The 14,399-nt window shown below is 40.4% G+C and overlaps 4 protein-coding genes and 1 non-coding gene across 5 annotated transcripts; 2 read left to right on the plus strand and 3 right to left on the minus strand.

Annotated features, from left to right (window-relative positions):
* Nucleotides 1–2,356: 2,356 nt before the first annotated feature.
* Nucleotides 2,357–5,288, minus strand: LOC101297614 (aminoacylase-1-like). Its single transcript, XM_004292639.1, has 4 exons — nucleotides 4,440–5,288; nucleotides 4,214–4,351; nucleotides 2,936–3,175; nucleotides 2,357–2,858 (listed from the first exon to the last, which is right to left on the minus strand). The coding sequence occupies exons 1-4, from the start codon at nucleotides 5,286–5,288 to the stop codon at nucleotides 2,778–2,780; spliced, it is 1,308 nt and encodes a 435-aa protein (XP_004292687.1). The 3' UTR covers nucleotides 2,357–2,777.
* A 2,378-nt stretch (nucleotides 5,289–7,666) lies between these two features.
* Nucleotides 7,667–8,755, plus strand: LOC101297908 (cytochrome P450 716B2-like). The gene is made up of 2 exons (XM_004292640.1): nucleotides 7,667–8,620; nucleotides 8,738–8,755. The coding sequence occupies exons 1-2, from the start codon at nucleotides 7,667–7,669 to the stop codon at nucleotides 8,753–8,755; spliced, it is 972 nt and encodes a 323-aa protein (XP_004292688.1).
* A 47-nt stretch (nucleotides 8,756–8,802) lies between these two features.
* Nucleotides 8,803–9,366, plus strand: LOC101298199 (cytochrome P450 716B1-like). The gene is made up of 2 exons (XM_004292641.1): nucleotides 8,803–8,925; nucleotides 9,061–9,366. Exons 1-2 carry the CDS (start codon nucleotides 8,803–8,805, stop codon nucleotides 9,364–9,366), a joined length of 429 nt encoding a protein of 142 aa, XP_004292689.1.
* Nucleotides 9,367–9,710: 344 nt separating this feature from the next.
* On the minus strand, nucleotides 9,711–10,813 carry LOC101300204. Its single transcript, XR_184003.1, has 2 exons — nucleotides 10,122–10,813; nucleotides 9,711–10,011 (listed from the first exon to the last, which is right to left on the minus strand). It is a non-coding gene; the product is annotated as an uncharacterized LOC101300204 (transcript).
* Nucleotides 10,080–14,151, minus strand: LOC101299922. The gene is made up of 2 exons (XM_004290801.1): nucleotides 13,486–14,151; nucleotides 10,080–10,539 (listed from the first exon to the last, which is right to left on the minus strand). Exons 1-2 carry the CDS (start codon nucleotides 13,761–13,763, stop codon nucleotides 10,284–10,286), a joined length of 534 nt encoding a protein of 177 aa, XP_004290849.1. The 5' UTR covers nucleotides 13,764–14,151; the 3' UTR covers nucleotides 10,080–10,283.
* Between the last annotated feature and the right edge of the window lie 248 nt (nucleotides 14,152–14,399).

Below are 14,399 nucleotides of genomic sequence, written 5' to 3' on the forward strand. Positions count from 1 at the left end.
AATAATCACTTTAAACCAGGGGCGGATCTAGATACAAGCACCATTGGACTCAAGTCCCACCCAAATATTTTGGGGAAAAAAATTAGTACTTATAATTATCACTAATTTTATGGTGTGATTGTAAGATTGTTGAGCTTAAGTCCCACTCAAATTCCTTTATCTTGTATAATTACTAATCAAATATTTTGTGGGATAGTCTCACTCTAGTCCTAGCTAGCATTGATGTGATCCAAGTGCCTACCGTATACTTAATTTTATTTTTGCTAATTAAAGAGATAAGTTTCTCTATCTTCTCAAAAAAGATATACATCTATGTTGTCTGTTGTCTTCTTTTCTTCCTTGCCAAACCCTTGTCACACAGCATCGGTGAGGACGTGAGGTTGTCGGTCTTATTGAAATGCTTATTTAGTTTTATTTTGTTACGTCTAGAGTGTTTTATAAATTAAACAAACATTGGAGTGGTAAAGGCCCACTACATCCTTTATGACTACATTTATCTTTATTTTCAATCTATAAATTTATTTAGCACCGTCAAAAAATTTTTCTTACAAAAAATCCAAGTCCCACCGGTTGCGATTCTTGGATCCGCCCCTGCTTTAAACATAGTATATCAAACTACTCAACTAGAGAGATTCGATTCAACTCAAGTCCAATCATGCACATTATCAAGGAAGATTCATTGCTACTTCTCAAGCATCTTATCTATTCCTATATACATTTAAAAACCAGTATCCACAGAACTGATTCTGTATCTCTTAACTGGCAAGCACCGTACCAATTCCGTACCATGCATATATCAGTAGGTGAGGAGGACACATCCAATTGAATAATATCAAGTCCGGATTAAATGGATGCAGGTCGAGCCCTGAGGAGGTAGGGACTGCTTTGGTTTCATGAGGCCAAGTGCCAAAAACAACAACAAACTAAACAATGGAAGAGATCGGGTTTTGATTTATGAAGTTAGGAGCTTGGATATGGGCGAAAGTGCAGTGAAGCAGCTTCGGGTTTCGAAGGTGGGAGTGTGTTGGATAATGAAGGGGCAAGATCCATGTGGGTACATAAGGGTCTTATATACTATGATATGATATAAAATGAATAAGAATTGGAATCAAATCTCTTAGTTTTGTATTCATAGAAACTTCCCGGAAAAAGTTCATGGTATCAAGCAAAGAAAGAAAAAGAACGATATCCAATATCATTGCTAATGGCCTCACGTCACTGTGGATTGATGTTTGGTCACCAATGTTATTCAATTGCCTGGTTTTGAGGGCAGGACGAACTTGTTGACCGGAACAGTGAATAATATTACAGCTCGCAGCTTAGTTACAACCTTCACGAGGTATTTGTTCAACAAATAGTGTTGCACACACATTTGTTATCCTCGAACCCCTCGATCTTACATTGACTGATTATGCTTGTGATAAGTTCCCTACACCTTACTTCTCTGAATCTGCATCTCTCAATCTCATAAACACGCATATATTGACATGCCCGTAGAATGTTTTAGCTTGATAAACATTGCAAGTTAACATATTACGAATGTACTGCAACTGCTAGCATATAGATGGTACATTTTCGACTAGATGTTCTATCTTATAACATGGTTAAAGACAGTTTAACTTGATGGTATCAGAGCTACGTTTCTCTCTAACGTATAGAGGGTTACATCTTTGATTAGAGATTCAGAGGTTCTATCACATAACACGTTAAAAAGATATCGGCTAGAGCGTTGGAACTGGTCTCATATGAGATCTAATCAAATGTTAAAAGGGAACATTGAACATTATACAGAAACAGTTCGCATCTGACCTGATCCAAGGACGACAAGTGATTGCGTAAAATGGCTAGTACGTTCCAGCCAAAAACAGTCATACTGCTCCTAAAATCATAGTCCTTGTGACCCTCTTTTACAATACCTGAATGTATGTTAGCATCATCAAGTGGAACCCTAGACTTCACAAAAGCATACTAATAGAGGGAGCAGTAAAACAGATAGATGAGAAATTAGCAACAACTATAGTTAGGTTTGCCTCAAGTTTATTGGCTCACAGTGCATATACAATGTCTGAATTGCAGTTTGGTGTACTATTGTGAAAGTTGAACCATAACTTGTTTAAGCTGGGTTTACAATTTCATGGGATACTTATTCTAAAACATACCAGGAACATCCACTACAATGTTCTTACATTCGCGTGAAAGGTCCTATCTAAAACTACAATTGAAAGTCTTTAATCAATCATTCGTGCATTTGCTTCTTGATTAAATCCAACCTGTTATAGCTCTCGTTTTATAAGAAATAACAAGGCCAAAATGACATGCTGTATACTTATGCACATAATAGGGCTAGAGTGCAAATGATGATCCAATCAAATTACCCTCGTGTATTTGCATTGAATTTGAAACTAGTACATGACTACAAATTATATCCTGTCTCTATATCTATTCATTTCTGATACCTCAAATTTAATCATATGCGTGATCATTACAAGGAAGGTACAGTAATGTCACTAGAGTAAGACAGACAATACCAACAACAAAAGGCCCATTGCAACTACTCCTCAATGTGGATTCTTCATTATGTATGTACAAAGCTTAATGGGGACAATGTATGTAAATTTGTGAAACTATAGAAACATATTAACAAACTTTCACCTCCTTGGAATCTGTCTGAGTAGCTTTAGTGCAACAAGGCCAGTGTAATGGTGAATCACTGCCGCCATGTGAATTGCAGCAAATAATGAGTTCCCCAAACTTAATACTGATGGCATCCAATGTGATCACCCCTCAAAGGAACTCAAAGCACTGATTACAGATTCATATACTTTGATGCCTTTCAAGAATATGGTATCCTTTAAGAACTGCAAAAGAGACATAAGGGAGTCAGGAAGAGAATTTGATGGTAAGCGCAAGTTAAAAGGACTGTAGCATATCAAACCTCATTATGGTCATGCAGTAAGATTGGAGTATTTGTCATTGGGGAGAAACCAAGAGTAGGAATGCCTTGCTGTCTCATGAACCGTGCGTCGGTGGTAGAAGCCAAGATTTCAGGCTTTGCAAGCTTCCCTCCAGCTGCTGCAACAGCTTGCTTGAAAACAGACCACCATGGATTGGAATCATCGGTTGGGGTCATTAAAGGGCGACCCATGTAGTCTCTGGAGGGCCCTTTCTCAATAAGCTGCCATGTAAAGGAAAGGAGTCCATGAGCCTCTTTTGACTTATACCCCCTTTGGTTTTAAAGAAAACAGAGGAAATGAAGATGATCTACAAACTTAAAACTCAAGAGTGGTGGAGCAGATAAATCTGGTATAATTAGATATCTGATTAGAAGGACCAAAATCACATATCCAGAATTTGAGAACATATATTGTCTCTAAGCTGATACATGGAAGGCAGGAGATTGTGGTAAAAAGACAAGTGCTTGCTTAAATGGCCATTTTCAAATCCATATATTAGGCTCAGATAAGCCACTGAAAAGTTGTAGTTTTGATAAGCATTACAATGAATGAATAATCGGAATTTGAACCGGCCATTCTCCCAACCCAAAGTTAACCACTCCTATAATTTGATGACTAACTTTGGTTCCATGTTAAAGACCTGAGACATAGTTGTACACTATGATGACTATGTATGAAATACTTGAATTTCATAATGTGAATGTATTCAGACTTCAGAGCAAGTATTTCATAATGTGAATGTATTCAGACTTCAGAGCACTAAGTTCACAATGTTCTCAACAGACAAGTTTTGATAAGAGTTTTATCCTAGAAGTGTAAAACCCTCATAAAATGAATTTAACTTGCACAAACTAAGTTTCTCGAATGCAATTTCAGCAGTACCTTAGCATACAAGCCAAGTACCTAATATTCTAGTATCAGTTACCTTGCTAATCGTGACTGTTCAATGGGCCACCACAAACTTCTCACTTCTATGAAATATAGAAAATCTGTGATGCAAGTGATACATATTCATAACGATACATTTAAACACCGAATTGAGGTAATGAAACAGCTAGCTTATAGTCTACCTAATGGGCAAACAACAAAACTATGTACTTTGAGTAAAACTGTTCAATCACATGGCGGATAACATATAAGTCTAATTCGACTAAGCTCCCTCTTATATTGTTCACATTGTACTTAATGAACCAACACACTCAATCCATCAACAATATCAATGAACTATGTCACTGGAATTAAACACAGCAAAAATGTACCTGGTAAGTCAAGTTCCTAGCTTGCGGAGCCCATTCTTCGGCAATTCTCTTCCTAACAAGCTCCGGGTCTACAGTAGGCGGAATTCTTATATTAAACCCTGCTTCAGCCTCAGAAGGCTGCATATTCATCGCATATCCCTAAACACACACAATCAAAACACCTTAATTTCAAGCTCAATTACAAACACAACAGTAATCAGTAAGCTAACAAAACCACATGACTCACATCACCAGAAACTATCCCGGCTTTCAAATAAACCGGATTGACGGAAATGACCTCGGAATGAGCAGCATTCCCGGCCTTGACCTCATCGAACTGAGCCTCCCTAAACCTGGTCATAACCTCGACGCTCTCCATCAGATTCTCCATGGCGCTATTATCGAACATTCTAGAACCATGTCCCGGCATCCCCTCCGCCTTGACGATCAAATTCCACGGCGTCCGATCAGCATAAAACACGCGAAACTCATCGCCGGGGTTGGCCTGACCCTCGTCCAAAACAAACCCCACCTTCAGCTCTTTAAACTCGTCAGAAACCGCGAACTTCGCGGCGCCGTCCACGCCGCCGATCTCCTCGTCGGGGACGTAGGACACGTGGACGGTGCGGATGGGGTTGAAGTTGGAACCCTTGAGGTTGCGGATGGCCTCGAGGTACTGGACGGCGATGCACTTGTCGTCCTGGGCGCCGCGGGCGAAGATGAGGCCGTCGGGGGTGCGGTGGGCCGAGAAGGGCGGGTGGGCCCACTTGGAGGGCTCGGCGGGGACGGAGTCGAGGTGGGAGTTGAGGAGGAGAGAAGGGAGGGTCGGGTCGGATCCGGGCCAGGTGAGGAGGAGGAGGGGCTTGTTCGGGGCGTAGTGGAGGGTCCGGGTTTTAAGGCCGATGGATTCGGCCTGGGATTTGAGGAAGGACACGGCGGAGGCGTAGTCCGGGTTCGGGTGAGCCGTTTTGATCCGGAGGTAGGTCTGGAAGCGGGTAACGGGAGTTTCGGGTTCGGGTTCGGGTTGCTCCGGGTGGGCCCCGGTGGCGATGAGGATAAGTGTGAAGACGATGATAGAGCTGGGAGGAGTATACATGGCGGGCTACTGAGGAAGTGAGCAGTAGTGCGGTTACTTCAGTTAGATACTTATTTTTGTTTTCCTTTGTTTACGGGGACCCTCCTGCCTGCGTAGGGCTCGCTAACCTAGGTTCCGCCTAGACCAAGATGGGCTCCGCCAATCCTGCTTAAACCCCGATTAGCTTATGTTTTGACCCGGCCCAATCTTTCTCTTTGGGCCTGTCTTTCATTTTAGTCCTTATTTTCTTGTTTTCCTCCTGGAATAAATTGGATGCTTGTGGTTGCAGTGTTCTTCTCACGGCGTTATATCACCACTGACGATTGGAGCGACGGTTATTAACCTGGACTCGAAAGAAGGGTCACTTTAGGGTGCTAGTTTTAAATTGGATGTTTCCTTTGTATGTTAGCATCTAGCTAGCTAGTTTCAATCATTTTAGGGTTCGCAGCTAGATCTGTAGCTATCTCTTGGTCTCATGGTGTTCTGGAGAATTTTAGCTCCGTTTTTGTTGTTGTGCTTCTATGGAAGTATGTGTATGGATATGTCGATGTGTGTTTGTCTTAGAAGTAGACAATAATGGTTCATGTTTGTATTGTGTATTCCTACTTGTATCAGTTAGTCAATTACCATGAATCCATTTGCTTGAACTCAGATGCTTTGATAGACAAAAAAATGGGAGGAAAGGTCCAGATACATCACTCACTTGGACCAAGTTCTGCTAATTAACCTTGAGGGAATGAATAGTTTTTTACATTTTGTGCCCCATCAATCCATTCATCCTGCATAGGAGCAAATGATGATTGCTATGAAAGAAATCTGCATGATAAGTATATGAAACATGCATTGATATCACTGATGAAGTATAACCGACTCAATCAAACCCAGCTTTCATGCTGAGAGATTAAGCAAAACAAGTACGTTGTCCAAATCTTTAGCAACCGCTCTTCTATAAATTCTCATTCCACAACATGCAAATGAATCAATGCAAAAATGGTTTACAGAATTTGTAAAGATAGCATATATAGTTCGATTTTAATGTTTTGAAAAACTTTGTGTTTGTGTGTGTGTGTTTCTGTAAATCATAAACCAGTACTTTAAATAGTTGAAAACAAATTGCACATTGTGTTGACAGTGCAACAGAACATATTGATATGTAATATCAAGAATTTTACGTGAATATATATGTATCAAGTGACTTAGTTCAAACAGCTGATTAGGGTTCTTATTACCTGCAATTAAGTACCTTCTTCAACCCATTTCTATTATAATCTTTTCTTACAAGGAAAGTCGATAATTAAATTGGATCTCAAGCATTCCATTATTAATTAGTAGATGATATTCGCTCTGGTGACAATATACCTTATCATTGGTTGATGTGATATCATTTATCATTGACTATACTATTTTAGGCTTCATTATTCACCACGTTTAATTTACTCTTTCTTATTGTATGTTGCATATACATCAGCTGGCAATATCTGAAAACATAGAATAATTGCAACCCTGTGAATATGGCTTGATAAGATTATCATCAACACTATCTGTCCTCGATACTTCCTCTCCTTAATTTCAACTCCAACTCCAACTCCAGAATCAAATCAGATATATGATCTGGGTAATCACATATGTTGTCGCTAGAGTGTAAGTTGAAGCTAAGATGGTGTGTGGGTTTGAATACGAAGGATTTGAAGAATTGAAATATACAACCAGTTGATAACACAAGCCAGAAAATGGGGTGAAATTCAAAGAGATGACATATATGAGTCTGCAGATCTATATATGTTCTCAATATGCTCATCATCAAACGTTAATTTTTTTTCTAGGAGTGATAGCTTTAGAAACATATGAATGAATTCCTGACCTCCTAATTAACTAGCATAAAATACATTCCCAATATAGCTAGACTTGCGCACAAGCCAAAACTAACTTATAAGTTCTGTGTTGAATGGTCGTATCACAACTCCTGCAGAATATAATTCATCGTGAATGCTAAGTGATCGTGTTCCTTGCCCTCATTACAATAATAAGATTTTCTTCCCTATCTGGCCAGGTTGGGATGAGATCTGCTGTTGATTGCTGACCATGCCTGGCTTGATTGTAAATATAATATAGAAAGTAGATCTCCAGACTTGCATGCACGATCATCGAAACCTTGATTGTAGAGACTGTCATCCTTTGACATTGGATTTTTTTATGATTAAGCGATAACATATTAATATCATAATATGCATGCCCTAGTTAATCATTTTATTAATTCTTGCAGAAGAGTCGTAGTGAGGGAGGAAATAGAAACTAGGTGCAGTTGCATGCAGAACGAACTTCTATATAAAGAAGCAACTCCTAGCCAATATTTTCATCAACTATATATTAGCAGTAGACCAGTAGTCATCCAATCAACCATGGATTACAACTTTTACATTCTCTTGTCTACACTACTTACCATCTTCACTACCATCACTCTTGCATTCCTTGTTCGTGCTTACAAATCAAAACTCCATGAACAATCCATCAATCTTCCCCCAGGCAGTTTTGGGTGGCCGATTATCGGCGAAACCTTTGCCTTCCTACAGAGTGACCACAACAAATTTGTAGGGGATAGAATGAAGAAATACTCCTCCAAAATCTTCAAAACCAAGATTCTAGGTGAGCGAACCGTCGTCTTATGTGGTACTGCCGGTCACAAATTTGTGGCTGCCAACGAAGAAAAGCTCTTTGTAGCATGGAGACCACACTCCATGCAGAAGCTCTTTCGCTCTTCTTACCAGAAAGCTGCTTCCACCGTCATACCAAGACAAAGCGAAAAGCATGTAGTTACCGCACCGGGGTTTTTGAAAGCCGAAGCCCTTGTTCGCTACGTGGGAGGGATGGATTCCATGGTTCTTGACCACCTGAAAAAGCACTGGGATGGCAAACAGGTGCTCGAGGCTCATCGCCTCACGCAGCAATTAGTTTTGTCCCTCTCGGCCAAGTTCTTCATGGGACTTGAGGACCAGTCTCGTATTGAGAAGCTTGCGGAGTTGATGGACACCATGATGCTGGCGCTTCATACTATTCCTGTGAATATTCCGGGGACTACGTTTTATAAAGCAATGAAAGCATCGCAGGCTGTGAGGGAGACTATTATGTCGTTCATTAAGGAGAAGAAAGAAATTATGGCCTCTACCGGAAACAAAGTGCAAGATCTTTTGTCTTATATGATTTCTACGGCAGACCCCTTTACCGGAAAGTTGATGCCGGACAATGAAATTGCGGATAAAATTATGGGGAATGTGGCCGCTTCGTTCAACTCTCCGGCTATGACTACTACTTTTATCGTCAAGTTTCTGGGCGAAAGACCTGACATTTATGAGAAAGTTCGAAACGGTAAATCATTATTTTCTCTTCACATACATGATTACATGATGCATGTTTTGTTCGTAACTATAGAGTTATTAATTTTAGGGTTAACTTTGTTCTTATTTCACCAACAGAACAACTGGAGATTTTAAAGTCCAAAAAATTTGGCGAGGCACTCAATTGGGATGATTTGAACAAAATGAAGTATTCGTGGAACGTAGCCCTGGAGGCGATGCGGCTCATACCACCTCTTCAGGGAACATTCAGAGAGGCTGCAACAGATATCACTTACCAAGGTTATACAATTCCTAAGGGATGGAAGGTAAGTATGGAAGGACTTATACACATCAACACATACAATTTGATACATATTGACACATAATATAAGTTAATTATTGAATGCATTATATAGTTAAATGCGTATATAATAGCTTCGTTTTGTTTTAATTAATTGTAGGTCTACTGGACAGTGAGCACCACAGCAATGAACCCTGAATATTTTCCAGCGCCAGAAGAGTTTGATCCTACAAGGTTCGAGAAATCAAGTCCTCCGCCTTACACAAACATCCCATTCGGGAGTGGTCCTCGAATTTGCCCCGGAAAGGACTACTCTCGCCTGCAAATTCTTAGTTTTATGCACCATCTTGTTATAAGATTCAAATGGGAACTTGTAAACCCTGATTGCAAGATCACAGGTGGTATGAATCCCTTTCCAGTTGATGGCCTGATGATCCGCCTCCAAGCTCAACCCGTTTCAGCTTAAATAGTACTATGGGGCTGCAAGCATTAGCATCTAGGCATCCTACAGTTTATTACTTTATTTTATGTATAAACCTTGACCTATATAGTCAACGGCACGCCCTTTTACAATTGTAAGAATGAACACAGCAAGTTAATCACACTGATTTGTATGCGTACTTGGATATATCAAAACAAAGTCGGTTTGTGCAGTGAATCAATCTGGTATTTGAACATGCAATCTGAAATATTAACTATTTACTTATGTTGAGCAGTATATGATATGTCACAAGGAAACCTATAGGGGAACTGAGATGAATTGGATAACAATAAGGAAAATTTGTCTAACTTGTAATTAACTGTTTGAGTGATATACCATGAGCCTAACTTTCATAGAAATGACTTGGTTTTGTGAACATTAGAGAATGCATATAAAGCACCTTAATTCAGGAATGAACAAGAGCAGCATGGTCTGAAAATAACAACTAAAGGTGTCAAAGTCTACTAGTGGTAATAGAGACATGGTAAACCACTTGCTTCCATTCACATGACCTATTGCATGATGGACAAGTATTTTTGACTATCAAACTGAGGGACACCTTCATCAACTGCTGCACCACCTTGAACAGTTAGTTGCTCTACCATCTGTTTAGCTAGTTCTCTGAGGATCCTGTCATATAAGAAAAGAAAACTGTAAGCAAAAAACAGAGACCGATTGTACTTCAGAAATCCAGCTCATAGTAAGGGACAAAACAAAAGAGTAAAGAATAATTCTCATACCTCATTAGAGTGGCGCATAGCGTCTCTAAAAATTTTGAACAGTAGACTTCAAATCTTCAAAAAACTTTTTAGACTTTGTGAATGATTCCACATAGCTAGCATATGCCTGCTGATACTTTTGAAAGAGTTCAGCACGCTGCTCATGAATGGATTCAGCATCATTCACGTTGTCAGAATCGGTAAAGCTGGATCCCTGGTCAGTACATTCCTTGACATTACTGCAGTATGCTTCAATAGTATCTGCGTGGGATTCCAAATCCATTTCAAACTGTTTCTTAATGAGCTCAAACGCCTCCAAGTCTGACTCATGTTGAGTGGAAATGACCATAAAATCATTGTGAAGGTCAAAGAATTCGGTTGAGAGATCAAAATATTTAATTTGATGTCTCTCCAGATCCCTGGAGAACTTCGCATAAGCCTGTCAACAATGAAAAGCAATACCAATGGAAATTTTCATTATTGTTTTTTACAATATATTTCGTGTAAATTAAGAGAACTGTTCAGATATAGTTGCATGAGGTCACTACTCAGCTAATCATCAACACAAACTCGCTATGCATTTGCATCAATTATTAAAACCACCTCAGTGTTCACAATCACAAGTTGTGACACAATTGATTCATGTTGGACATTGTTCAACTAGTAACTTCACAGTATAATTTAATGGAATCTAGTCTTTACTGTGATTTCCAAATATTTGTAGGTCCTAGGATACAACAGACCTATTTTATTATGATTCAAATCACAACCATTCAGTGCCAACATCCAGAGACTCACATCATCGCACTGATGGCTTCTTTGTTGCCTCTAAATTGACTGCAGAACAGAGCCCACCAAAAATTATATTTTATGCTAAGATTCAACCAAAAGAATATATTCTTCACACATAAATTTAAAATATATTCTTCTTTAAAGATTCAACCAAAATAAAATATATTCATTGCTAAGATTCACAAATAAATGGTTGGAACAAGACCACATGTTTTGTCATTAATAGGCTTAAATGCAGGTACTTATTTTTTGGCAAAAAGGAACTTCATTAAACAAGGGAAACCATTACATGAGGAAGATCCCAACTGGGACTTCCAAGGGAAACATAAATAACAAACAAAGACCTTAAAAAGGTCCAAGGAAAACAACACCCATGAGACACAGCAGGCTTCAACCAGGCAAGCCCACCTTCTTGATCAGCCAAAGGAGAACGCAACAATGAACAAGAACCAAGGAAGAGCAGCGCGCAGCCAAGAATACAGCATCAGCCGGCAACACATTTCGACCCAATCCAGTGACCATTAGAGGCACCGATGACCATTCCAAAAAGATAGAACCCAAAACATAAATCTCCAGATGCAAATTCAAACAACACATGACTCGATCCATCTCCGAATTGGAGATCATCTTCTGCCAATAATACAACCAGATAAACTAGTTGAATTGAGAGGTAGGTGAGATCCACAAATAGATCAAAGAGACAAGCACCCAAAAGGTGTTCAGACTCTTGTTGCATCACCCGGTGCAATACTAACGGGCAAACCCCGTTTTGATTTGAGCTCAAAAGAGCCGCAGAGAGAACATATGTACAAGTTTTGGCAGAAGGAAAAGGATAAAGGCCACTAGCCAAGAGGGACAGGTTTGAGACGAAGAACAAGGATAGACCTGGATAAATATTTGCTGGGTTCAAAAGGAACAGATCAAGAGACATACCGAAAGGAAAATACGATAAAGGGAAAGGCTGAGTAGCCGAGAGGAGAGCACGAAGCCTTAGATCGAAGATGAACTCCGAGGAAAACCGACCACGAAGGCTGGAGGAAAGATCCTGAAAAGGATGAAACCGAAATGAAAGAGTGCTTGGAAGAGCTCCTGAAGTTCACCCTTGAATCTCACATAAAGGGTACCCTGGAAATCGACCTAGCCTTGCCAACTGACTTCTGCTCTCATCTCCTCAACAACCCGAAAATCGACACCAATTCTACACAAGGAGAACCCCCCCTATCCTTTATACAAGCAACTAGCACTAGCCCTATACGAATCCATCACTTCCAATGCATGTTCTGAGACACATAGTTTCGATCAGGGTTCTAAAATCCTAAACACTCTCAAGTCTGTGGACTTTGAACTCCATGTTCAGGAGCCCTTTTTCACACAAATCAAAGACGGCCTAAAGGCAATAGAAGGAAGGTGCAATGTTGGTGACTACAGTCGAATCAGATCAGGAGCACTGATCCTCTTCAACAAATGCCTGATTGCCAAGGTTAAGGAGGTCCGATCGTATGGTTCGTTCTCGGATATGTTGAAGGCAGAGAGCCTGGAGAAGGTTCTCCCTGGTGTGAAAACCATTGAAGAAGGTGTTCAAGTCTACATGAGATTCTACACTGAAGAAATTGAAAGGTCCAATGGTGTCATTGCCATATGCATCGAGAAATTGCCTGCCCAAGTTCTACATGTATTTTGCTAAATTATTATCCGATTTGGGTTGTGAGGGTATTCAAAATGTTTTGCTTTCAATTGAAAGCAATACAAAGCTAGAATTGAAAAAACTGGAAAAACCAGGAAGATCTCCCCCGATCCTTCTAGATCTGTTCGAAGGATGGGGGAGGAGGAATACAGACTTGCTGAGGGGTTTCTAGAGAGAAGAGAGACGTTCTCTCTCTAAAAGGATAAGGCAGCTAGCCGTCTCAGTGCAGGTACTTCACCTCCCAGTTCAGCCCAAATTAATTATAGCAGGGAGTATTCAAACCAAACTAAGCACAATAACCAGGGTCCAAATAAGGCATTGGCAGAATACCTAGCCCAATTTGCATCTCTAGGTGAGGCAACACCTTACTAAAATCAGACTATGGTCAAAACTTGATCATAAGTTTTGAGGTTGCAATTTCTTGGTTAAAACAAGAACATCATCATGGTGGCCTTGTCTCAAACAATTAGATGGTTAATCCAGGAATACTATTTCTATCACATAACAAAAGGTTGTATCACCACACAAGAATGGCCATTCTTTCACTTGCCTTTGTATCGGCCACTGCATTGATACCCCTCCTATATAAACCTTTCAACTAAACCTAACACTTTCAAGAGATTCAAAATGACACATGAAGTCATGACCTTCATTATGAATGATTGATCACAAGTGCCTTACAAATCTGTCCAGAGCTGTAAATTAATCAAATTCAAAACTTTGCTGTGAATTAATGGCCTAGACTATCAATCCCACAACACCCCAAGTAATTTAGACTCTCAAATTGACAAGCAAACTTAGAACCCAACCAAACCTCAACCTATACTGAAAACATGGGAACACTGACAATATAATGGATATAAACTTTCTCATTTGATTAGAAAATGAAGTGATTGGAGAACTGTGTACCTCTTCTGACGCAGCCAAGGCGGACTCCATTGATGCGACCAAGGCGGGAGTTGCGGGGCCGCCATGGATGAACAAATTCCAGTCAAGCTTTCACTCCTTTCGGTCAATGAGGGGTCGTGATCGTGAGCTAGGGCAGACTTATATATAAATCCCAATACCAATTTATTTGGGCTCAATTTACACGCAGCTGTAAAGCCCAAACTAGGTCTCCTCCGATAGCGATCAGGTACGACGGAGCTGGGTATTCTCGGTTTTAATCGGACGGCTGAGAGCTTCATCCCGCAATCGGACAGTTGCGCATTGATTACACGTAATCGAACGGCTAGGCGTGGCTCAAGCGTAATCTGACGACTACGGGTCCGTCAGATCCACAAACCCTCAGCCTCGCAGCCTCAGCTTCTTCTTTTGGAGATTTCACCGCTCCATCGGCCTCCGACGGAGCCAGACCAATCAATAGGACCATCCTCGAACTTGAAGGTCTCTTCCGGAAGGCGGAGGAGGAGACCGGTTCCGTAGAGATCTGGGTCGATGCGTCGAAGGCCTGTTGTCGACGACGGAGCCGCCGGGAACGGAAGACGCCGTTCTGGCCATACTCGTACGGGAAGAGAAGAAAGAATGGAGGAGCTTCAGAAGAAAACTACAAACTGGTTGAGTTCTGAACTCAACTTCTTCCGTTTGTCGTCTCATCGCCTTATAAATACAAAAGCTAGTGGGCTACAGTTTCAATGGGCCTAAACAAAATCTATTTTATGGGCCATGAAGGTCAAAAAACGTTTCCCAATAGAGCATATACAGATTAAGAATCTTCATTTTTCTTTTCTCTTGTACATGCATAGCATGTGGTTGCAGATCTTCCGGAAAGATTAAAACCTTATTCAATGTTGAATTCGAATAGGGTTTGGATTCTCAAAAAA

Source organism: Fragaria vesca, linkage group LG2 (assembly GCF_000184155.1).
Source record: "Fragaria vesca subsp. vesca linkage group LG2, FraVesHawaii_1.0, whole genome shotgun sequence".
In the NCBI taxonomy this organism is placed as follows: Eukaryota; Viridiplantae; Streptophyta; class Magnoliopsida; order Rosales; family Rosaceae; genus Fragaria; species Fragaria vesca.